Source organism: Camarhynchus parvulus, chromosome 2, assembly GCF_901933205.1.
Source record: "Camarhynchus parvulus chromosome 2, STF_HiC, whole genome shotgun sequence".
NCBI classification, from domain to species: domain Eukaryota; kingdom Metazoa; phylum Chordata; class Aves; order Passeriformes; family Thraupidae; genus Camarhynchus; species Camarhynchus parvulus.
Window position 1 is genome coordinate 51,540,833 of NC_044572.1, and position 26,715 is coordinate 51,567,547.

Genomic DNA, 26,715 nt, shown 5'->3' on the forward strand with positions numbered 1-26,715 from the left:
AAGCAGCAGTGGCTTGCATTTTGTGTTATGAATATGCCTGACAGTTCCATTGCCCTTTGTCAACAAAAGATGCAGGAGGCCAAATCCTGTTCTCAGTCATGTAGGGAAGATCATGGGATCTGAATTTTCATATAGATTTCAGTTCAGTGTAATTTGCTTTAGGCATACCCTACAGCATTAATAAACATGAGAGTGGGACCCCTGCTTTCTGGAGATGAACATTATGTTGTTCTGTGATTTATCCCTTTAATATATAGGCTGTCCAGGGGATTGTGATCAGTGCTCACAGAAGAGTTACTGGAGTGGGTTCTGAACAGAACCTGTTAGAACAAGAAGTTGACTATATAGTGCCTTTGTAATGCTTGTACCCATTATGTTGTGCTAGCTTGCTTTTGCCAGGGATCACAGCAGTCTGTAAGAGCTAGAAGTGACACTTCAGGAATCACTATTGCTATGTAGAGCAAAGGAATATCCCACGAGGAGAGATCTAGGGTATACCAATGCAAGATCTTGTGTTGCAAAGCTCTATTACTTGCATAGTAATTGCAGTTAGTTGGATATATGTTATTTATTTGATGTCATATTTGTCACCTGTTCAAAGCTTGAAGCATGCCACATGTAATGGAAGTATTTTCAGTACAGTAAGCTTGTATTTTCTGATTTCTAACTGAACGCTCCCCTGAGTACTTGTTTATATTTCATGTGGAAAAGAGAGACAAGGAGAAGGATATACAGCCCAGTTTCTAGGTGTTCTCTGTCTTTAAACCCACAACCTTTGCTTATCAAAAAGCAGGCCTTGAAGATAAAACTGGTGTCCAACTTAGCAAATAATCAAGTGCTCTCAGATCTAAGTACTGAACGTTTGTTCAGCAATTTCACTTGAGATTTGAAATCCTCCACAAATAGAAAATACAGCAACTGTGTGAATATGATGTGTGACCTATTATTATTCAAGAATTGACCTCAGTTCTGTGGAAATGCAGCAAATAGCCTGCATTTCACTTGGAAATGTGTTCATATTCAGTGGAACACTTGATAGTGATGAAGTCAGAACTGCTCTACTGGGCAGTGCCTTAATTTCCCAAGCTTTCCCTTATGTCTGTCAAAATGTCATCATGTCAATTATTTCTGTTCATTGCTCCTAGATAATTTGATGATCTTTGAAAAGTATTGTAAAGCTGAGTGGTGGTTGTTGCTGCTGCTGCAGTTATTATAATTATTATTGTTATGTATTTTCATTGCTGTTAGCTTTGCAATATTTATAGTTGTTAAAATACTGAACAATTTAATTTTATTTTGAGTTTGTGAAACCTGTTTTCACTGTCTGCATTAAGATTGGGCATTTGCCAAACCTATGCAGCCTTTCTCATTCTTGGAGCCACAAAATTCTCTTCAATACAGAAGATATAACTAAATTAATAGCAGTGTGCCTTTGAGTTTGGCATTCTTTACAACATTGCTACTCTGACATGAAGCTGTGGAGGTATGGCCAGGAACTTTGCTCCAATAAGTTCCCAAAAGCATCTCTTTTGTGTGTATATTTTCTGCCTGTAGTTAACATGGCATATGTATGGATAACAACAAATATTTCCTTCATTCTGCCTTACTTTTTCTGGTATCCTATAAATATGCAAGCAGGATGCAGACCTGGTGTGGCAGTGTGGGGAGATACCCAGTTTTCAGCAGTGTCAAGCTCCTGCCTCTCTCAGGCACCAGCAGATATTGGGAATGTTATATAATCTGCCTGTCATAGACAATCTGCCTAGAGAAAGCAAGAGAGATTTCCATAAGTTTAAATTAGCCATTCCCTTCATTGAAAAGACTGGAAAGAAAAACTGGAAGAAGAGAGGACAGGAATATAATTTAAAATTTGGAACACAGAAGCTGACCTGCATTGTGCTGAGGATTTGTATAGTTTGGCATTCTCCTTTTGATCTGTATTAAATGATCCTGAAATGATGGGGTATTATAGACAATGAATAAACTCTCCTCACAGAAAGTTTCTTCAATTCCTTGTTATATACAGCTCTTACACTGAGGCTGAGAGGTTTTAGAAACTGTCAGACAGAACAATAAGAGGGAAAGAAAAGAGTGTTATCTAGTCACATATCTAGCCAAGTTAGAGCTTAAGACACAAATTAAAGGCAGGCAGCGATTCATAAGAAAACTAACAAGCAGTATCTTCCATGATGGATGAGTCTTGAGACTAATTTTGCTGTTTTTATTAATATCCCAATACCAAAAAGAACAGAGGACCTACTGAATTGTCTTGATAACACAATTTTTGGACTTTTATCCATGATAGGAGGATATTTCTCCTTTCAATTTTGCTGTCTTTAGGTAATCAAAATCTTCAAATCCCTTTGTACTCCTCTTGTAATTATAGACAGAGTTGTGTAAGAACACCCTTATGGGGTTTTTTTTTTTGCCCTTAGCACACATTTGTAGCCTGGTCTCAATAAAATCTGTCCAGTAATCAACATTTAAAATGCAGCTCGATTCTCACAATCCAAATTCTTTTCAGAGCAATTACATACCTTTGAAAGTAAGGACATACTAGGAAATACTAGCTAAGGAGCAAAAATTGTGTTGCATAAAGTCTGTCCAAATGCAAGAGAGAGGGACTAGGAGGACTAGTCATATATATTTAAATAAGATTAATGATTAGAAGTGCCTTGCAGGGAGCTTTATGCCATCCAAGTTAACATCTCTTTGGCTATTTTCTATGCATTTTTCACAGTCACAGTGCTCTTGGGTTTCTTGGCTGCTAGCAAAGGAACAAGTTAAGATAGTGTTTAGGATGTCTAAAATTTGTCAGCCCAGATCTTTGGAAACACCTCAGTACAAGCCATGCTGTTTTCTCCTTGTTTTTCTTACCTTGAGATGTTCTTGAGAATTGGCAATTAGTCTGGAAACTGAAGTCGATTCCAATACAGTGTCTGCTTATTAACTTTATTTCTGTAGAGTGTCTGCCATCCTATGTGGTAAAAAGCAAGAGTTGTTAACCTGAAGCCCTTTTAATTAAAAACAAACAAACAAACAAAAACCACAAAAAAACAACCAAACAAAACCACCACTACAACAACAGAATCACAAAAGCCAAAACAACAACCTCTTTGGTTTAAGTAATTAAATTGGTGTGGGATATTTGAAATGTAGATGACCTCTCTTGCTCCCTCCCAGCTCAAATGGTTGAATTGCAAGGAATACTGCATGCTCTATTTCTTCTGCTTTGTGGGGCAGAGATAGGATTTGTGGTTAAGGCAGCTTTTCTCTTTCTTGCTTTATTTCAGAAGAATTCTTGACTCTTATTTGCATTGGTGCGAGTGCCAAAGACAGTTTAAGCATGTGTTTAAGTGTATTTGCCTTATTTTTGAAAATGATACAGTTCTTTGTCTTGGTTCAAAGTGCATACAAGTCAACAAAAAATACTGTCATCAGCACAACTGGGTAGTGGCTCTTGCTATCTACAACCAGTGGCACGTGCTTCCCTTTTGTCAGACACTGGTGCAGTTCCAGCACTCTGATTTCCCTTCCAAGAGCTACCTCATATCTTAGTATGTAAATGCACACAGAGGGGCAATTACTGTTTTCAAGCTGTTTTCCAAGAAAAGCAAGGTACTGTAATCAGACCCATCACTAGGTTAGGATCCAGAGGGCCTAACCATCTTGGTAGACAAAAGCTTTTCACAGTGCTGATTACAGAGAGAGACTGGCCATCAATTAAAACTCCTCTCTCTGAACCTTTGTTTTTCAGAAATGGGCATATAAGGGAAATTTCAGAGAATATCCAAAAATAGCAGGCGGTTGTCACTGTTGTACTGTGCTCAGTTTTAATCATCAGATTGAAAAAATAACATGTTTGGGTTGCGCAGGGATGTACAAAAGTAGGTCTACTGTTTAAATGCAAGAAATGGGTTGGAGAGATACGGGTTTAATATGAGACTGCAACTCCTGACAGACCTTTCTCACGCAACACTCTTACTTCTCTGCTCAGTTATTTAAAAGTTTTAAAAGATGTTAGTGGCCTTCTGATAAAGGTGTGGCAGTGATGTGTATATCACTGCGCTTTCTGACCTGTGAGCATTTGTTTGCTTTCATTCACCGAACTTAATACATCAGAAGAATTTACTCCAGTATGGATAAATACTGGGAATTTTTCCAGCAAATGGAACATTAACTGTGCTGGGGGGTTTTTTGTCTGCTTGTGGGATTTGTTGCTTTACTTCTTTTTTTTTTTTTTTTTTTTTTTTTAATTTGGGGAGCAGGGAGGCAGATTGCTTCCATTTGGTTTTTTTAAGATTTAGAAACATTTGGGTTTCTGGTTTTTGGTATCTAATAGGTGGCAAAGAAGGTGTGGTGGCTTTCTTTAGTATTGGTCAGATACCAGCTAAACAGATTCATATTTTGTTCATTTTAAGTAATTGCTATTTCATGAACAGTAGACTTTTCTTTTGAAAGGGGGCAACCTTTTTGATGCAGATGAACTCTTTCATTGCTATTATCTCAACATAAACATGTCAAAAAAATCCTCCACCAGAAGCCACATGTTGCCTCGTTAAAAACAAAAACAGGAAACATTTTATTTACTGTGGAAAAGATCACATCAAAATAGAAATAGGGAAAGGGAGGAGAGGTTGCAGCTGTTGCAGTCAGTTTCAACTACAGAGCACTTTTTTTGTTGCTGTTGTTGTTGTTTTAAATGCTTGTCAAATTTAACAAGTTCATGTAGCTTCTGGGTTGTGGAACTGTGCATATGTTTACATATATTTACTGATTTTGTTTCTGCCACCAGATAGTACTTGTTTATTAAACAAAGTGATGTTATATAAGGTTATAAGTGGTAGGCAAACCTGGACATTCTTGGTTTGGTTTTCAGTAATGGGGCCTTCACCTGAATGTAAATTTGAGTTATTTGGCTTTCAGAGCATAGGTTTCAACATGATTAATGAATTATTTTAGTCAATCTGAATGGCAGTGTCCCTTAATGTGCAATTGTATGAGTGAAAACACCATGAACCCTAGGACTGGAGGTGAAGCAATCCATACAGTATTAGGGTTGTACTGGTGCCAGGCAGTCAGCGAAATTTGAGCCCAAAAACTAGAAGATGATAAATTTCACTTAATTAAGTATTTTGGCTATTTAAATATCAAAAATAATTTTCAACAAATGCACATACTTGGTTTGTTCTCCATTTAAGAAATTAAAAGACAATTCATACAATTAAACTGAGTTAAAGACAAGCTGTTCAACGCTTTTGTTCAACAGTGTTTGAAATTCCCAAAAGAAGTCAGTGAACTTAACTGCTTTGCCTTCCTCACTTGCATCCTACTCCCCAAATGCAAAAGGCTTCAGTTCACTAATTTCCTGCTGGTTATAATTCATAGAGATAAACCAGCCATGTTAGTTTGGTGCCATCATGCTAACTCAATCTTACCACCTATAGGAAATCTATGCAACTTTTATGGCTAGAAGTAGCTCAAATTAGAGGTTCTTGTTCTGCCTGTCTCTCTACAATCCTGTGTCTTTAAAGATTTTCAGAAGTGTCCTCTGACATTCTAGCATGTCTCATCTTCGTCCCATGATAGACTTGGTTTCAATTCTGGCAGAGGTGTTTTGGAATACTGGGCCAACAGCCACTGTCTGGGTTTCTGCCATCTCTGCAAACAAATTTTCCCCAACTACGGTTGGTTGGGTTTTTTTTTTTGTTTTTGATACTGATTGAATGCTGTGGCCTCAAAAAGCACCCTCGTATTACAGATGAGGTGGTAGAACATAATCTCTGTCATCTGTTAAACTTGTAGGGTTATGCATACACATGTTTTATCTTCTTTGTTAGGCCTGGTTCAAGGCCTGCAGCCAGATCCTGCAGCCCATTTCTCTTCATGTTTCTGTATATAGAGCAGTACTTTGCTTCAATCCATGTATGCTTTTTCCTAGAGTTGTATTGTATTTGTGGGGTCCCCAGATGGAGGAAGGAATGATGAATCTGACTCCATGTTCTCAGAAGCCTAATTTATTATTTTATGATACTATATTATATTAAAGAATACTAAACTAAACTATACTAAAGAATAGAGAAAGGATACTTACAGAAGGCTAAAAAGATAATAATGAGAAGTCATGACTCTCTCCAGAGCTCTGACACAGCTTGGCACTGATTGGCCAAAGAGTGAAAACAATTCACAGCAGAAACCAATGAAGCAACCACCTGTTGATAAACAATCTCCAGACACATTCTGCATGAGCAAAACACAGGAGAAGCAAATCAGATAATTATTGTTTTCCTTTTTCTCTGAGGCATCTCAGCTTCCCAGGAGAAAAATCCTGGGCGAATGGATTTCTCCAGAAAATGTGAATGCCACAGAGTTGTTTTCCAATATCAATTGCATTGAGTCCAATTAGGGATGTAAATGCTTGTCTGCTGCACATTTGTGTATGAAAATGTTGGGGAGGCCAAAACTTTCAGGTGGCTGCAGCTAGTGTATGAGGAATGTGAAGGTTGGAGTTATTCTCTGTGTGGGATAAAGAGGAAGAGGATACCAGAGGGGCAAAATTAAATTCCCTGTGACCAGAAATTTACTTTCAAAGGAAAAGAGATCTGGGAACCCTCTGCCTCCTTGCTCTTAAATGACCTCTTCAGGCTCTCCAAGGTGGAAATACTGCATGCCAATACGGTACAAGTGAGGAAAATAAATTTTAGGGAAATCTAGAACATATGATGTGAGAAAAGGCTGATGTGAACTGTCTTGTTCAAACCTCCAGAAGAAAAGGTGAGCAGCAGATCATATTGCTGTCTTAAACCTCCTAATGGAAGGGCAGAGCAAAAACAAAAAAGATTCTTCCTTAAGTTGAGGTAGGAGAAGAAACAACCACAATTTGCAATACAAGAGATCCCTGTTTGCCACTGGGAAAGAAAATCTCACAAGAGTGGTCAAGCACAGGAAGAGGTAGCCCAGGGAAGTGGCATTTCCATCTTGGGAGATGTGACTCCATTTCCAGCTAAACCTGGACTGGAAAGGACCTTGAGAAACCTGAGGAAAACTAACATACTCTTTAGCAAGAGATCAGACCAGATGACTTTGAAAAGTCCCTTCCAAATGAAGTAGTTCTGAGAAACTCTAGCTTTTACCCAGTTGGTCAGTGAAATATCCTGATAAAGTGGGTACATTACTGTTTGTGAAGGTGAAGTCTAGAGGAAGAAGAATGTTTGGAGATAACATTTAATTTATATAGGTTTCTTAAAATTTATTTCTCAGTGCTGTGATTTTGAGAGAATCTACAGGCTGTCTCCTTTCTCCTTGTTTTGCTTGAGGATGTGTGGCATTAGCACTATACATAAGCACATCTGTTTGAGTTTGATAGCTCGAAGTTGAGCCTCTGTGCTCAAGTATTGTTAAAGGACTGAACTGAATGCCACTGGTGCACCCACTGAGCACAGCCAGATACAGGCTTCAAAAGATAGTGTTAAATGGTTTGCCATAGGAAGACCTGGGAGATAGAGTATTCATTAGGATATTTTATGTATTCTGTTCTAATTATGTTCCCATACTCAGAAAGGTTACAGAAAGAAAAAAAATTACGTTCTCTTAATAAAAGATTAAAAAGAACATGGAAGAATGGGTAACTACACACTGCTGTCTACTAACACACAATGTTCTGTGGTGTGTAGCATTTCTAAAAATGGAGAAATGCCAGGATGTTCAGATTGACATTTCAGTGCCTGTCTGAATTCAGTGTCTGTCTGAATATATAGGGTTCAACAATCCTATTAAATGTGTCTGACACACTCCTTCTTTAGTAAAGTGCCTCCCATAGCTGCTATACTAAGACAGAACAGCGAAAGCCTCAAACTCTGTGTCTCATCCTATCATTCACCAAAGCTGTATCGTCATCAGATGAAATCTATTGTTTTCTTTCCTGCTGTGTGCTATTGATTTTTCTAACCTTTCCTAATGTTAAATTTGTTTGGCTTTTAAACTTTCTTACCAAAGGTTAATGTCATTAAGTTGAGCGGATATCTATAAAACTACATATGTTATTGCCTATCTTGCGTTGCTATACTGTCCTTTCATTAAACTCTGACTGCATTGGATAGCTCTGTCTTGAAGATTTTTGTCATTCCAGAATAATGCAGTGAAGGTTGAAAGGAACTGCATTACAATTGTCATCCAATTCTGTAGCATAAAATATTGGACTTGATATGTCAGGAGCAGCAGATTTATCTGAGGCTCTTATACCATCAGCGAACATGAACTGCACAGACATTAATTTCAACAAGACTGTAAAGAGGATGGAGGATCCAGTTCTGCTGCTTGCCCCTCCCCCTGTTCAATCTGACCATACCAGTCTCTTTGACATTGTGGCAAAAGGAGCAGCACTAAAATCTCTGCCAATTCTACAACTGGCTATCTGTTTCATGTGGAAGGAGAATGAGAAATCACAGTTTAATTTGAAGAAAGTGGTGGCTTTAATGGTAGCACTCTATCAACATTTTTTGATGTGATGATCTACAGCAGTACTTGTGTAAAGCATTAAAGGTACAGGCAGTGAGTAAACAACTCCAGGCACTTACAAGCACCAGCTCTTACTGTACTCACAGGTAATGCCTTTAATGAATAGTGCATCTGACATCCCACTCACATATTTACACTGCATTCCAGTGATATGTGTTTGCGGCCTTTTATTGTGAATTTGCACAGAAGACAGTAGCAGGGCTGAACATACGTTGTCTATGCATGGTGCAGCACAGTTTTCTCTGGGAGCAGAATGACCTTCAGTGCCCTCCAATAGCTATGCTGATGTTATCTTGCCTTGGTAGTGCCTTGCAGTTCCTCTAGAAGAATTTTTTTTGTCAGAGAACATCCTGAGATGCTAAGCAAGAATTAAACTTAAGAGAAATGTTTCTAGCAGTAGCATAAAATAATAACTCATAGTTTAAGGTGTTGTAGGCCATCATTAAAAAAAACAAAAACAAAAACAAACAAACAAACCAAAACACAAAAACACACACACACACACAAAAAAAAAAAAAAAAACAGACCAAAACAAAAAACCAGACACCTTGATATTTCCTATGTGGAAAGTAGAATTGCACCCTACCTTCTGCTGACAAACCTGCCTGTTCAAGATCAGGCTTGTTAATTTGTTAATGACTGCAGGAAGGAGTATTTTGCTGAGGGAGAGTGGGGATTAAATTTTTCATTCATAAATTGGTATCTATAAACCACTTACTTCTGCCAATGCTGTGAAGCCAAGGAATGGCCCTGGCAAAAGACAAAAGGCTTGACTTCTCTACTGCTAATTTAAGAGCTGGCAGCTGAGGTTGTGTCTTCTCCCATACTCAGCAGTAGCTGTCCCTGCCACTGATTTAGTCTTCATCTGTCATTTTCTCAACCTGCTCAGAGACTGTCTGAGAAATACTGAGGTCCTATCTGTTCATGGTTTCTCACAGCTTGGTCTCTCTGCCCACTATCAGTGCTGATACCAAGACTGTCTGAGAGCACCCCATTCTTAGTGAATGGGACACCTGTTCATTTAAAGTGGCTTTGATAAACAAGTTCCCTTCAGGAGTTTTCAGATCTGAGTTTTCCAGAGTGGGACTGAACAACCCTCTACCTTTCCTGGGCTCCCTGGGTGTCTCTGGCTGGTGTTGCCAAACTCACATGTTCATTACAGGCTCCAGATGGCCTGTGTCACATCTTCTCCTGCCAATTTTACATTTTTGGTCTTTTCTAGAGAAAAGTGAAGATATGGCAGCTCTTCAGATAGTTTTGTGCTTAGCACTGAGTGCAGAATCCACGTACCTTTTCCCTCACCACTTTGCGGGGGAAGCAGCATCACTTCTGCAACAGAGGTCTGATTACATGTGCTGTTGCAGCTACATGATGCTTCATCTTGGCAAGCCTATTATTACTACTTGAAAAAATATTTAGAGCAACATCAGGTCTCAGAAAGGCTGCTACTTTTGACCAGTTTTCTTTCAGAAGCTTTTGAGAAATGTAATAGAAAACCTGTTATTATCTTCTCACTTTTCTCTTCTACTTTATCCAATTCCCCTACTGTCTGATGACTTTATTTGGCTTTATATGCATTCTGGCTGTGTGGGAAAGCATTTCAGCGGTAGTGTATGTCTTCCTATTGGAGGTTTGTTACTTTGTTGCATGCAGTTCACTAAACTCTGTGCCTTCACTAATCTTGGAAATTTTGTCTTCTCTACCTTTATTTTTATCACCAAGGTAAAGGCAACTTTAGCATTTTCATGTTGGTTTTGTTGTTTGGGGTTTTTTCTGATGTAACAGAATAATGTACTTTATACACAGAGGCACACATACAAAGATTCTGTGTTCTGAATGCTTTTCTCTTATCAGTTGTTATTGTGTATAGCAGAAACATAAAATCTGTCAAGTAAGACAAAGCTAGGAGGCTTTTAAGGGAACCTTGAAGTAGTAGGAGAGGGAACTTCTAAATCCAATGTGTATGATTCTAGTTTTAATTCACAATGCTGTATTAGATATTTTTTATTCTTTAAACCTCTTTGAATAGTGACTTTATGAAGTAGATACACTCCACTTTTCCTGACTCAGCTTTTTATCAGAGGCTTAGAAATTGCCTTAGCTTTCAGTTAAGAAATCTGAACTCCTGCTCTTCTCTAACATGTTCTCAGCCATAATACCCCAGTGCAAGGAAATTGATGTTGAACCACTGCAAATTGACTGCAGTACAACTGCACTGTTTCTGGGGTGCTTGAACACTTTTGTGTGCCCACATTTATACAAGTTTGAATGTATGTAGCAGAGACACAATAGATGCAGCACCAGAGAGGACAGCCATTTTCCTGAAAATTACCAATCGCCCAGGGCTCACTACACCACAATTTGCCCATCCAGCAGACCACTGTAAAACATGCTTATCCAAACTCACAGATGTACTCAAATGGCTTTGAGTATATACTCCTGGACCTATCAAACTGCTGGTTCATAGTAACTAGTTCAACTGGGACTTACAGTTGGGCTCTGTAGGGGTCTTTTGCTTAATCCTGCATCTCCATGCAGAGACTCTGAGTGGTTGTCTGCAGTTAATTTTACCAAAGATGTCATTAGTTCTTAAATTTGAAAAATTACTGACTTTTTTTTCTCCCTCTCTGTTTTGTTGCTTCTTCACTAGGGATGTGAGTTAATTGAGACCATGAATCAGGACCTCACCGATTTCACCAAGTGCCTTCAAATACTCCAGAAAAAAATAGAGAAAAAGGGCCTTCAGGTAAAGACAACACTTTTTTTTTCTGTGTTTCTTAGTAATTACTCTTTTTCTCATTGTATTTAGGTTAATCTTTCAAGTTTGCACTGAAATGAAACTATTTTCTATAGCCTTGACATTCTGCAGTTTTGCCATAATTTACTGCACATTTGTAAGCATTGATGCTTCTGCTAAAAAGAATTACAAAGTGTGTCAATGAACAAGTGTTAGCTTTCTTAAAAGGCAGCTTGTATTGATTTCTGTTAATGAACTACCCAAAGTGCAGAAGGCTGTTGTGGCTGGTGTTCAAAGCAAGAGTTCCACTTTGGCATGTAAATATATTTTCAAGTCTTGGCACACTAAGTCTTGATGTTCATGTTCATTCCCCTTTCTCTCACCTTTCAAAGGTGAAATGGAGAGGGGAAATCTTGTCTTACCAACATTACGAATGGTAAGCAATACCTCCTTCTGCAAAATGTTCCCTTGGAATCAAAGGCAGACTTTGCAGAGCAACCAGTTCACTAAACTTAAAAGAAGCCATATGGAGTTGTCCATCTCTTTTCATAGGAAAGGCAAGGGAGTCAACATTCCCTCTCCCCTTCCACAGTTTAATTTTGGAGGCCCCCTTGTTTTGTCTCTGAGATGCACAGGTGAAATTCCTTGGGAATTTCAAGTGTGATGAGACGGCAGCAGATGAGCTCTTGGGATTGCTGCCCTTTCCTCTCCGTGGAACAGTCATTCATAAGAGCTGACCTCTCCCTTCTTCTCTTCATGTATGAGTGAAGAGAGGGAGCAGCTGCTGCATCCTTCACCCACAGTGAGGACAAGAGGCATGTAAGAAAATTAAAACAATAGCACAACATGGAAAGAGATGTGTAAACCTCTTTTCCCATTTTCATTGTAGCAGGATAAGAAAGTTGCCTGATTTCCTGAGATCACCATTCTCCAACAAAGCAGCAAGGGATTGAAATGCCAAGACCCTTCTCTCCTTCTTCCCTCCTCACTCCAGGCTGATAAAAAATTCACCAGTTTTTGCTTAAGCTGCTTTAAAACTTCTTGTTCTTCTAAAGACAATAAATGCCCATGGGACACTTTGGAGTGCTGTCACACAATGCCCATCTGCAATTGCATCTCAATACAATGCTGTTGTTCATCAGGGGCTTTTTTCCCCATCAGTATAGACAGAGATGGGATGGTTTCACCATACAGTTGTCTTACTGTCTGGCTGTGAGCCAGGAAACTTTTTATAAAACAGTTTATTTTCTTTACCCCTATAATTTATCATCACAAGAGCTCAGAGGTATGTCTTTGCATCTAGGACAGGAATGGTAATGAGTGCCATTGGAACAGATGAGCCACCTAAGCCTAGGATTTGTTTTGGATTTGGCAAGTAAGGTGCTTTCCTCTTAACAGAAATGCCCTTCCAATGAAGAAGAACTTAAACAGTTCTTGGATTCAGTTCAATCCCAGCTATTGCTAGAGAGCAATTTTTTTAAAGCTGTTACAAGAGGTTTTATGATGAATAATCAATGTGTGGTTAAAATAAGAGCAATGGGAATATGAGAGCCACAGCAGGTGTGTTTAAACAATAAGTAGTCTATTTTTACAAATTTGAGTTCTGTGATCGCTCTCACAGTAAAGCTGTGTTTAGTTGACTAAAGGATACCACATTGTGATCTTTGAGGATATTTTGTAAAGTACAAGCCTGAGTGTAATTGCAGTAATTGTGCAGTGTTCATGCCAATGTACTAAACCTAAGATTTCAGTTCAGTTATAATTGTATGCTGTTACATGTAAGAGATGTGCTTTAAATACAGTCTGAGTTTTCCAGAGGTGAAAGAAGTAACACAGATAAATTTTCTAAAACTAAGCACCATGTTCATTAAATGCTAGCTACTTCTTATTTGCTGTGCCTGTTCCATAAAACATAATAAGATGCTATCTTATTCATGCACTCTAGATAAAGCATAATGCGTTTCTACTTCTGCTCTTCTGCATCTTCTGACTAAGGAATTTGAAGAAGTCATTGACTCCACTTAGGGAGATAAAATGTGAAATTTAAGCAAATGTAACACTAAACTGTATCATAATTCTATAAATTATTAGTTCAGTTTCTAATTTGCCCTTTGTTCTGAAGCATTGGATGTAATTCTTTAGTAGGAGGTTTGGTGGTTCTTCAGAGTGTTCTGATGATGCAGAGTAACTTGATGTCTGGTCCCTGAATGACACAGAGATTGTGAGCACTTGCAAAATGCACTGGCCTCAGTTTATGCATGCAATCTCTTGGGTCTTCTGAAACTCTAGCCTCTTTAAATACCTACATTTGCACTTAATTTAGGTTTCTTTATGGGTAACATTCTGCCATAAAAAATGTCAGGTATGACAACAGACTGTTCCGGCCATAGACCAAAAATCTTTGAGGAGAATGCAAATATTTTCAGGGAAGACAGCTGCTGTTGAATTCTGTGGTGACCTGAGAGGTACACACAGCTGCGAGAAAAGGAAGTCCAGGGTCTGAAAATTAGAAGTGGATACAGAAGGGGTTCTTCATCTGCATTTGTGTTTTTTGACCTGAAGGACAAACTTGCATGTCACAAAGTGGAGTTATCTTCCTTCTGCAAAATGTCATAAAAGCTTTTTCTTTAGCAGAGAATATTAACTAAGGGGAATATGTCTTCCTGGTGCCAGAAAAAATAAGTTTGTCTCCAGTTTTGTTTTTGTTTTTTTCCCCTCTATTTAAAGCACTTGTCAAAGAGGAATAAGACAAAGAGACACTACAAATTTGTTTTCCTGTGATTTATAGTTGAAGTTACGAAAAAAGAAAGGTATCTCTTTAGTATCTTTAAAAAATTGATGCCACAGTCCTGCTGTGTTTGCTGCTATTTCTGGGTAGCAATATGTTAAGCTGGAAGTTAATTGCATTCAATGCATACCATGGATCCACAATCCCACAAGGTAGTTTGTCTGGATGAAATTCAAGTGTGAGTAGCTGAGGTGTTTAAAACAGGCCTCCCTCCATTGGTCAGAGAATAAATTAGCATTTACCTGCTATACTGAATGAATTAAAATTTCTGCTCTGATTTATCAGTCACCTCTATGGAAGTTCTATGTCATGGAGGTTTTTGAGCTCACTTGAACATATGCAGGTGATATTTTGTTCCAAAGGGGTTAGGTTTGTGTAATTTACTTTCCATGTCTCTGAGCCTTTATCCTCCTCCTTTTCTTTCTTCCTGTTCATCAAAATAGCTTTTGAAGAAGTAACTTTTGAATAGAGGAATAGCAGATTGAACGACAACCATGTCAAACAGCTTTCTTGGAGGTCAGCTGAGTGAGAATGCAGGTGAGGTAGACACTCAGTGCCTCTACTTGTAAAGAAGGATGCAAAAAAAGTTAGCTTAGATTTTTACTGGTAGTTAGTTTGATAAAAGCCTTAGAAATTTCTTTACCACAAGGAAATATGTAGCTAGAGTTGATGGTCAGCTGAGATGCAAATCAGGGAGGAAAAATACCTCATTAGTTTTTGAACTCCTTGCTCAACATAAAGAGCAAGAATTCTGTCTTCTGGAATAATTAGCCAAATTCATGACTGCTTTTTCCTTATATTTCAAATAAACACTCTTAGAATAGTTTCTGAATCCTCAGGGTAATTAATTTCTGATTTGCGCTGCATATTTTGGTTGCAAAGCCAAGTCATGCAGAAAGCAGCATTGCAGTCATTTTGTGAGATCTAAGTCACGTAATTATATGTATTTATAATTACATACTGCAGTGAATTTTAGAAAAGGCAGTACCCTTTATATGTGCAAGCCAGAATCAGTCTCAATCTTCCCTCTCTACAGCCCTAATTCATTTGTGAATTGCATTCTATTGGATGGGTGAAACAATGAAGTACCACCAGGAGAATCTGCCTCCTGAAGTTTCTTTCTAACCTAAAGGCTGTTAGATATTTTTCTTTCTCTTTCTACATGACTGTGAGTATGCATACACGCACATGCACGTGCAAGTATGTATATAAATGCACATCTTTTCTGGTAGTGTTCCTTCCTGGCCCTAATTGGTGCTTTTTAAATGTCTTAATAACTCTGTCTTTATTGCTGTTGTGTGTGTCTTTCACATTGTTTATGGGCTATTAGGTGTGCGCATTTTGCTTTACTGCTTTAATCACTATTTTATTCATTCTGTAGTTATGTGAGTACTTTCCTTTCTTCATTACAAGACCTTCAAATAAACTTATGCCTGTCTGGTACTACTTTCTGTTCTTAATTTTATCTCATCTTAACATAAGCTATTTCAAGAAACCAACTGAACAGGCAAAATGATAGGTAAGCTTACAATATCTCTTATTTAGGGATCAACAGATCTTGCATTAGAAGTGTATGCTGTTATATTTGATTTGCAGATTGGAAAGCAGAAGTACAAAAGCAATTTGTCCACAGCCTACCAGCATGCTAGCGGTATGGTTGGGAAAGATCCTCCAATTCCCAATATTCATCAAATGCTCTTTCAATAACAGCATCTCTGGTCTCAGCTTGTAGCAGCTCATGCCAGTGAGAACTGAAAGTGTGTTTATCAATTTTGCAGCCCTAAAAAGAATACTCATAATATAAAGATAGATTTAAGCCATTATCTTTATCTCAGAGTTACAAACTGTACTTTCCTTAACTGTTTCATCTAAAATACCATTTAGTCTTAAAACTAAGCTCTGGGACTTTTCATTTAGCTTTATTATCTTTTCTGCTTAAAAAAAGTTAAAGCAGCTCATTTGGTTATATGGGCTCAAGATATAAAAAATGAGTTTTATTGAAACCCACATGCCTTTTAGTGGTTTAATGTTAGTGTGTTTAAATTGATAAAAGCACCAGTGTCAGTATGAAAAAGGGAAAATATCCAAACCAACTCTTCCTAAAAACTCTTGGCAATAAAGGGATGCTCTACTAACATTTCCATTTTAAAATTAAACTTCAGAGGTTCAATCAGTCAGCAGTCTAGGGTATTAATTCTTTAAATTGAATGCAAGCCTTCTTCCCTTTCTACTTTTAAAAAAAGTGTCAAATCAGTCCATTTTCTTTTATGTTGAGAAAGGCTAAACAAGTTAGTGAAGTCCTGTGTTTATAAAGTGCCAAAGAGAAGACAGTGATGTTTATATATCACCTTCAGCTACGTAGTGTTCAAACACCTTACTAGGCCCTCTCTGGTTTGTCTTGTATATGAGGAAAAAAGGCCCTGAAGGAAAACCCAAAGTACCCTAAAACAAAAATCAGGCAATATTTTTAAAGAGAGTAATTTTTTACATAAAGATAAGTCCCACAGAGAAAGTGTATAATTCTTGCAAATACTGGGTTCTATTTGGTCTGGTTTTGGTTTTGGCTATCAGCTGAAGTTATTCCTGATGTGTGGCTTTTTTTTAGCAGCAAATGTATCAGTTTCATTTCCTGACTAAATCATAATTTTGCTACTCATGTTGGTAGCTGGTAATTTCAAGATGGAACACGACTTGTTTTCATTTCTGAAGACTTTTGGGTATCCAGAAGAGTAGTAGGAATGGCTCTTAAAGCAAAGGCGAGGAATGAGGATAGTCTATTACCAGGACTTGAGAACAGGAAAGTTACAAAAATGACAAAATAGTGGGGAGAATAGTGAGAGAATAGTGGGGAGAATAGTGGAGAATCCCAAAGCTGACATGAAGCTGAAATGTGAAGATTTTGTAAGAATCACAGAATCACAGAATGGTTTGGGTTAGAAGGGACCTTAAGGATCATTTAGTTCTAGCCCACAGCCACAGGCAGGGACATCTTCAGCTAGACCAGACTGCTCAGGGCCCCATCCAGCCTGGCCTGGAACACTTCCAAGGATGGGGCATCCATAACTTTTCTTTGGAAACAGTTCCAGTGCCTCACCACTGGACCTGAAGGACCATAAGGACACTGAAGCTTGTGGATTTATTGCCAAATCCTATATAGAAAGAGCTGAGAGTAAACCTGTTCTCTTTTGGTGGCACTACTGAGTTTTTCTTCTTAATGCTTCACAGGAGAATAAAAATGCAAATTAGATATATTTTAGGGGAAGTTAAATATGTGTAATGAAAAGGTTCTTATTCTGTCAAGTGCTGCATCAAAAGATTTTTCATGAGTTATTAATAGTAATCTTCTTCATAAACCTTTCCTGTCCAAAAGAAACAAATGAATCTGAAGTGTTTCCTGTTAATTCCACTTCTAAAATGCAGAATTTCATAATACTTCTCAACAGGAGTAAATCCCTCCTTTAGGGCATCAGACATATCCTTGAAGACCATTTTAACTCTTAAGGTCCAAGTCTACCTTCAAGGAATGAAGTATCTAATCCATCTTTCCCACTGATTAATTATTTTAATGCTTCCCATTGTAAAGGTATGACAAAATGTGTTTCTCATAATACAGGATATCAGAGTTTGCCAGTTCCCAAAGAGAAACCTTAATATCATGTAAAGTGTCTTCTCCTCTGTCTGTTCCTCTATAGCTGTGAGTATCAAGACACACTGAGTATCTTTGCCTTCAAATAATTTTATGCAGTACGGGTGTCTGCAAGAACACAGTGCATCACATACCAAAAAATTTTCTTATGTAATCCTTGTATGCTCTACTGGGGCTTGTATTGGACCTATGATTATAATTTTTTTAAGATACAAACAGGGCAGGGATTCTGGGGAACACATTGATTTCAATTTGTTTGTTTAAAAAAGTTAAATCCCATATCAAGCTTTGGGGAGAGGAAGAACAAAGGGAAAAATACTGTTTATTTAGGCAGTTCAAGGGATTCAAGAGATCAAGGATATGCTCATTAACCAGACTGCAGAAGCTAATGAGGAAGCCAGCAACTGTTCTCTCAACTTAGTTGAAGGCTAAATATATTTGAAGCAGAAAGCGTGTGGTTACTACAGGCAATGTACTGTTCCCTTTGCAACCACCAATTTTGCTCTGTTTGTAACTTTCTCATAGGGGATGTGATTCTCCTCCTCCTTTCAGCCCCTTTTGCTTTGCAGGAGCACAGCTTCCCTGAGAGCAGCTACTGCTGATCTAACTGCCCCCATGCTGGGAAAGTGGTTGGGCTAAAAGGACATATCATTATCCTCAAAAGACTGTCATACTTGCATGGGCACAGTCGTGATCATGGATATTGTAGGGGGAGATCTTGAACAGCCATGTCTTTTGACACCAGGAAGTTTTTTGCAATACAAGGACTGAGACTTCAGTTTGTTGCCTGAGATTTTAATAAATAACTTGTTTGCCTTTTTTTTTTGCTTGACATGTGAATACTGTGGTGTTGTGAAATCTCCCATAAGTTACAACTGTTTTTATTAGATTCTGTTTAGTTAATGGAATGTAAGTTTATTGTTAAGCATATTAAGAAATTTGAGCTAGTATGATAATTTTTAACTGCAGATTATAATAGAGCATTTTTTACAACTCAAATTGGTTTATTTTTACTAAGTTGAGATGCCTGTCGAGAATGACAGGGTTTTTGGCTGTTGCAGAGATAGTTTCATAAAAACTTCTAGCAGTTTTCTACATTCCTGAGTGTAAGAAACACTGGCTTTAGAGAGCACACTTTCATAATTTCCTGAGCTGCAGTGATCTGGTCCTTAATGCAGAGGGTGAATCAGTCAAGAAATTAACTTTTCCTGTGGCTTCTTTTTTTATCCTATATTCATATAAATGGCTATTCAAATAACCTAAGTAATGTATATAAAAATTCTTCCTTACTGGTTTTGGATTATTTAGGGTATTTTTGCCATGACATATTCCCTCTTTTTATAATGTTCTTGTTTAGCCTTTGAACAGCCCAGAGAAACAGTGAAATTGTAATATTGGTTGTCACCCTGTTTTTTTAAGATTTTCTAAGCCTTCTGATGTTGACATTCTTGTAGTGAACTTTATCACACACTTTCTGTAAATAACCCATTGTTTTGTCTTCCTTTATGGAGGAGGAAAAAATTGATGGACTGTTGGTTTGTCCAGTGTGATTGGAGAGGTGTCACTGTCACCCTCCAATCCGCTGTCACTTTTGGAAATCTATAAATGTTGGAGTCAGAAAATAAACTACCTCTTTCTTCCTTCACCTTGAGAATGGTGGTGTGCTTGTGTTCTTCTGTGTCCTATAGTGACAATTGGTAAAAGCTTTTGAAGCGGTGGTGACTCTTCCTCTTCTTTTCTTTTCCTTTCCTTACCTAGAAAGGAGTATTGGCACAGAGGGGAGAGGAAGGTATTAAAACCACTGGAAAGTAAAAGTGTGTGGCTGTTGCTACACAGAAATGTTTTTGCCTGAGACCTCATTGTTTTCTGCAATCCTTTGGCTTTTCCTGACATTTAACTCTGCACCTCTTTGCTGATATCAATGCTGTCCAAGAAGGGGCAGAGGGGTGTAGACTAACTTAACTCTTAACAAATATTGGGAAAATTAGGCAGCCTGCTTACATACGAAAGGCTCCTACAGTATTCCCACAGTAAATAACGCAGCTCAACAAAAGTAGGGACTGAAGGGTCTTCATAGCAGAGCTGCCCTAGCAACCACGCTTTGCTAGTTCTGATGCTTGAGCTATTCCTTATTAAATCACCTGCCTTTTACTTTGCTACTGACAGGGGATGGTCTCTTCAGCTTGACTAAAGAACCCATCAAGTTTCCCTTTTAAACAACTGAACAACTAAGTACTGAACAATTAAAGCTCAATATTTTCTGCAAATTAAATGTGAACATAAAATGTTTACAGCTTCACAAGCGCCTCCAGTTAAAGAAATCATGCTCCATTTCTTTTTAAGTGTGTGGCTAAATTTATACGGTCTAAAGGACAGTGTAGAAAAGTAAAATATATTCTGTAATTGCTCAGGCTATGTTTAACTTACCTGCTATAAATACTGAAACTATGCTGACGAGGAAAATTGACATCCAGATCATAATGTACTTCCTTCAGTATAAAAATATGTCCAGCTTCTTTGAAACAAATGTATAAATTCAAGACTTCTCTCTGCAAGTCTGCACTCCCTTAGGAAAAAAAATGTCATTGTGTACTGCCCAAGTATTCTGTGAAATCACTCAAAAGAGGAACCATTCCCAGAATGGGGCCTGAGAGACGCAGGACAAATTTTCCATCTTTAGTTTCAGGTCTTCTATTTGTCTCTAGAGTATGATAGGACAGGTTATTATCCCCTTGTTCATCATGAAGATTAATGTTCAGACCAGCTGAAAACATTACTGTTCTGTTGGGACCTATTGGGAGATCTTCAGACCTGTGTGAACCAGAGTTTAAACATTTTAAATAGCAGAGCTAACACCTCACCCTAGCTAGACATAAGTGCCTCAGGCTGTTATGTCCTCTGTGATGCTGCTGTGGGAGTGAAGGTCCTCCAAATCTCTGCCTTGCTTGTGACATCTTTTATACAGACTTCACGGCTAAATGTTACAGTGGGAAAGTGCAGTGCCTGAGCTATTACTTTTAACACAGATGAAACAAACAAAAAAAAAGTGTATCTCTGTGTGTATATATATATGTGTGTGTGTGTATATATATATACACACTATATATATAAAAACTATTTTTATATACATAGTATATATGTATAGTATGTATATATAGTGTGTGTGTGTGTATATATATATGTATATATATATATAAATAAACTGTAGCAGAACATGATAAGGAAGGAGCAGCAGAGAGGAGCTGGTATGAACTGACCACAGTCCCCTGTTTCCCTATGCCACTCAGGGGAATGGTGAGATAGGGGAGTAAGGAATGACGGAGTGAAGCTGGGCCTGTCAAAAAGATGGGTGATGGAAAGGTGGGTTTAGTTCTGTCCTTTTTTTTCCTCTCTAATTTGATTTTTAATTGGCAGTAAATTAAATTAATTTTCCCCGAGTAAAGTCTGTTTTGCCTGTGATGGTAATTGATAATTAACAATTTCCCTGTCCTCGTCCTGACCCATGAGCTTTCTCATCTCATTTTCTCACCCTGTCCTGTTGAGGAGAGGGAGTGAGAGAGGCTGGGTGAATGCCAGGCAGCCAGCTGAGATTAAGCCACCACAGAGCTGTAAGGGAAATCAAAGGGAAGTTGTCAGGGCTCATGGAGATGTGCAAAGGTGCACACACTCTCACTCATACAGGATATAGATCATGTTTGTGGCCAGCAGGCAGAACTTCAGTGCCTGATCCATCAGGTCCTGAGTAGCTAGGGACCTTCCTGTACAAGACACTGCCAAGCAGGCTGCAGCAGGAGCCACAGCCCAGGGCAAGGCTCCCTGGTTTGGATCGTGATTTATATCCACTGGGGGAAGACTAGAGGCTTTGAAGAGAGGCTCTTTGCAACAATGAGCCTCTTGCCTGTGCCGCGTCCTTCCCACCTGCTGATGCTGCGGGACTGGGTTAACCTCCAGCACGGGCTGCAGGCTGGCTCTTGTTGAGGGTGTGGTATCCTCAGGGAATAAGGCATCAGCACAGGGGGTGGGGCCCTGCTGGCTGAGAAGCAGGGGCTTGTGCTTGTGTTGTCCTGCGGATCTCGTGACAGCGTGGAAATGTATTGCAAGGACAGGGAGGAAGGCTACTATGGTAAAGACTGAGAGCCAGAGTTAAGAGAAATGTGGGATACAAAGCTCACAATGAACAGATTCTCTTGAAGAAGATTTTTTTCCTTTCTTGAATTGTTCATTGATGGGAGTTTGTAGTTATTTTCTTATTTTAACTCCTGGAGGCAGGATTCAGAATGAATAAAACCACAGCATGTGCCAAACACAGCTTTTGGCACTGGAATTAAGTGGCTATTAGATCATGGAAGATATTTGCTAGACCATTTTAGTATGATCTTTCAAGAGCCTTTTGCATTGCTCCTAATACAAATCCTGGACTTCCTTTCTTAGGGATATGACAGTTTAGTTATTGATTTCACATTTCCATGGTGGTGATACCACAGAGCACACTGTGGATTACAGCAGTTGAGTTATGGGAAGAGAAAGGCTAGCTTGTGAATGTTTTTTCATACTCTTTTAAAAGATGAGAAGATTTTATGATTTTTCAGAAGACAAGTGATTGATAGTCCTGGAATCCTTGTTCATTCACAAAAGAAATGTGTATGGATCAAAACTAGCACACATTTTCCTCCAAAGCATCAGTAAACGTTGCTTGAAGAGTTGTAGTGCTTTTACCTACTCAGCACAGCATGGTAGCAGTCAGGAGTACAGACAAACCCTTCACCGAAAAATCTTACAAACCCTTCACCAGAAAATCTTAAGCAATAAGTAATTCCACTGATCCTGACTTCCCACACAGAAAGAATTTTAGAGCTTCGCTCCAGTTGACCAGCAGTAGCAGAGCAGGAGTTGTTGGTGTCCCCTCTCTACCTCGGGCGCAGCGAGCATTGTTTGACCAAGGTCAGACACAAATATTCAGCATGAAAGCAGGAAGTCAAATTCAGATTGCTTGGAATCCAGCAGTTCACAAGGATTTTGTTGATTAGGTTTCTTTAAGTAATAAAGAATTAAGTCAATGGTTATGAAATTCATGTACCACAAAACTAATGCTGGTTTATGTTATATACACTCTCAGACATTCCATTTACCTGCAAAAGAGGGCAAAACCAAAGCTTCATTTTTTTGAAATGAAATAGTTATTCAACCAGAGAAGTAAACACAAATCGATAGTAAAACCAACCTTAAAAATGTTTCCAGCAACTCAAGTCTGTTTCTAGATTTTGAGATTATTTTTCTCATTTTCATCTTACCATCATACATGTTTCTTGCTTTAAGCAGACAAATGCAATCTGTTTGCATGCTTATTGTCATTACCAGAGAGAATTAACCTCTTATTCGAATAAAAAGCATTACCAATAGAGAAAGCACTTGGGTGAAACTGTAAGAAAATGACGATAAAAAACAAGAAATGCTTTGTGAGGGAGCTGGAACAATATAATATATAGATTAGTGGAGTCAGTGAGGTGAGGATGAAGCTGATTGAAGGTTATCATCTCAGGTACACAGGATGGTAACCTTTGACTGAGAGCTTTTGTTCCCAAAAAGAGTCACATGGCTGAAGCAACAATAAAATTCTGGCTAAAGTAAAGAGAATTCTACCTGAGCAAAGTTCAGATGCTGCTGTGTGGTTCAGCATCTCATTTCTACAGAAATGAATGCCATACCTTTTATGTAAAACACTGAGCTGGGGAGCCAGTACATTGTCCACTCAAGCGAACAATATATTGCTACATATTTAACATTGGATTGTGGGATTTTAGTAGTCCATGAAATTTACATTGCAATTTTGAGGATCATATAAAAAATTACTTATGTGGCCAGCACTAGAGCTCTGGCACAGGCTACGGGCAAATGAGTTAAAATCTACTCTGGCCCATTTGTTATTGAGGGAAGTGCTTGGTGTGTTTCTAAGTCTTTGGTACTGAAGCTGATGCAAGGACCAGAAAATAATTTAAACCACATCCTGAGCTGACAAATTGCCCTATGAAGAAGAAAATGCTTTTCTTGTAAACTGCACAAAATTGATGAAGTGACAAACCAATAAAGCAATAATAAATGTGACATTCACACTATGACTTAATTGTTTGTTTTTCAACATAAGATACTTATATATATATGTATATATATTTTTTTTCAGCATATAACAAACTTCCAACATGCAATGCATATTACTACAATAATTTTGTTTTCTATGTAATATTCCTTTAAAAATTAAATTAAAGGAGTCATGTTATGAGTTCTAGGAAATGAAGAAAGGCTGTGGAGATGAAAGGATTTTAGTGAAGTGAGAAGGTGCTAATAGCCCACTATGTTCCAATCAGATGCCTAACCTGAAATTGGCATACTAATACCTTGGATATCAGCAATTGGTGGTCTCAGAGCAGGGGGAGGTTTAGTCATGACTCCAGAGCTTTTACAAGGTCTCACTTACTCTTGCCTTCTTTTTTTCCTTTTAGGGGAGATCTTCTTTGCAGTTCATTCAGTGCTGCTGGTAGTTGTTAGTAAATTTGTTTCCTTTCATCTGCCCACCTCCCTGAGACTTAGGCATTTTTGTTTGCAAGTTGTCTGGCTGAAAGTGAACTTGTGGGGAAGAAAGTCCTTTGAGTTGTCTGTCCTCTCCCTGGGGAGAGGATTTCTTATCAGAGATAATGAGCCTGGTTTTGAAAAGAGCGTGCATCATTTACTGTCAGTTTGAGCGTTGGACTTCACTCTTACAAGTCATGGTGATGCTGACATTGCAAAGCTAGGTATTTCTCTCTTTTCAGCCACTCCAGGCAGTTCCCAGCTTCCTGTGTCCTTAAATGCATGTTCCTCAGTCATAAAGTGAAAATCTTCTTTATATGTAGCCCGTTTATACTAAAAAGAGGAATATCAGCTGGGCAAGCTTTGACGGTGTCTAATTTAGCAAGCCTGCAAAGAGTTTACAGCAGGTTGTCCATTTCAATAATCTCTGTGAGTGGAAGCAGGAACCTGAGCAACTTCATTCTGATGTGGTGAGAGCCTCAGCTCCCCTTGGTTACTGCACCCTCTAAATTACAGTTTGCAGGAGAACAAAAAGATACCTCCCTGAATTGCCAGCATAAAGTTTTACTCTGTGCTTTCCTTCTCCTTTTAACTGTCCTGCTCTTTGATAGTGACTTCTAAAACTTTCTCAAGACATACTAACATATGCATGCATCTTTTAAAGATGACTGGATTCTACCCTTAGATCTTTAACTATTTCTAAGTTAAAGCTTGATAGCCTTTAAAGATACTGTGCATTTAATTCAGATTATAGATAGCCCAAGAGAATGTGCCTGCAATGATATAAGCTGTTCTCTGAAGTTATTTATGATTTTATGTCCTTTTTTCCAGGAAATGAATGACACAGTGTGAAAACAAATTGTGTAAGGGGACTGGTGATGGGACATTTAAGTGAAGCATGGACATTTCAATTGAAGTACAGCGTGTTAGTCAAATGTTGCCTGCTGGGCTCATTAGCAGTAACAGGATTAATTCTGTAGCTTGTGGTATGCAGGAAATCATAGTGCAAAAATGAATGGCCTTTCTTCTCTGTAGTGTGGGAATATCTGAATGTACCAGTCCTTGGATATTCACTTTGTCTTAGGTTCTAGAATGACACAGAGTTGTGTACATGCTTTCATGGCACATCCATTTTCTTAAGTTCTTGGCAGAGTGACAAGAGCAGTGATTGCAGAGAAGGAACTGATTGTTTTGTTAGTTTGTGATTTTTGTGTTGTGTTTTTTAGGTTGTTTTTTTTTAGCAGAGGTGATAGCTTTAGAATGAAAAGGTTCTTGAGGTTTTGGCTGCACTTAGCCTTTTTGTGGTTTTTTTTCAATAAACAAAGTATGAATGCCTAGACCTTCAAATAAAAGCTCTGAAAGTCCTGCGATGTCTGGATTCCTGTCAATTGTCATAGAAGTGCAGAATTTAGTTTTTCTCTCTGTCTGTTCCTCTCATACTCCAGCTGGATTTGTTTGCATACCTGCCACATGCTTATTTTTCATTTTCACAATCCATGCAAACCCTAAATAATATATACATTCCCCTTTCAGATATCTTTATTATCCTTCTCCCAACACAACTCAACCCCATACCTCTGATTTATGAATGCCTTTTCAACATGCCTCTACTCCATGCTATATTGGTTTTATTTTCTTCCTTTTTGGTAACCAATCCACAAGACTGCACTGTTCCAACTGAATAAGGAGTAAGACTTTGAGCAGGATTCTGTATTACTTAAAAATATAAGAAGTGGGTTTTTTGCTACATTTTTCTTCAACTTGCAGTTCTCTGGCAGTCTCTGCCACAGAACTCTGAGGTTCTGTGAACTTCATAACTTGAGCTGGGTACTGTACTTCATGGGAAGCACATGTGTGGTAATAACAAAAAAGGGTTTAGAAAGGAAAGAAGACACCTCTAGAGTGTTATTGCATCATTTCAATTCCAAGTCAAAGGAACTCTCTTTTTCCTTCATTCCTACCTTTTATATTGGTACCAACCATCAAAGCCAGAAAAAAGGTGTTCATGTATGGTGAGGCATATATACACCAAGAAACTATACAGTAGCTGCTTGGTTTCTTGAAGACTAATCTAGACTAATATTTGAGCTCCAGTCCCATTGCTTAGAAGAAAAACAATGCTGATCAGAAAAACAAAGGATCAGATTCTGATCTTTTCACTGTGGTGGTCCAGGTTAGTAAATCTGATTTTCTCCATGGCCTCTTTTGGGAAAGGAGAGGAGCATTTTACTGCTGGCTGTCTGGTAGGGAGCTGATGGGTGTTGGTGGGTCATATTAGTAGTATTATTTTCAGAGAATCAATCCACCCTTTTAACTCACAGTCATCACCAGTTGAACAAAAGCAGTTTGTTTCTAAAGTGGAATCAATAAAAGGGAAAATATATTATGGTTTTATGGCTTAGCTGGGAACACATGCTTTTTACCTTTTGCTATTTTGTCTTCTGTTTAGGGGTAGGTTTTCTT

The 26,715-nt window shown here is 38.3% G+C and overlaps 1 protein-coding gene across 3 annotated transcripts in view; it reads left to right on the forward strand.

The window, feature by feature from the left end:
* Window positions 1–26,715, forward strand: part of TPK1 (thiamin pyrophosphokinase 1) — a 302,429-nt gene that overhangs the window by 169,037 nt on the left and 106,677 nt on the right. For all 3 annotated transcript variants that reach the window (XM_030943875.1, XM_030943876.1, XM_030943877.1), the window contains one exon: window positions 11,168–11,263. In XM_030943875.1, coding sequence (XP_030799735.1) covers window positions 11,168–11,263 — 96 coding nt within the window. The remainder of the gene's footprint in view (window positions 1–11,167; window positions 11,264–26,715) is intronic.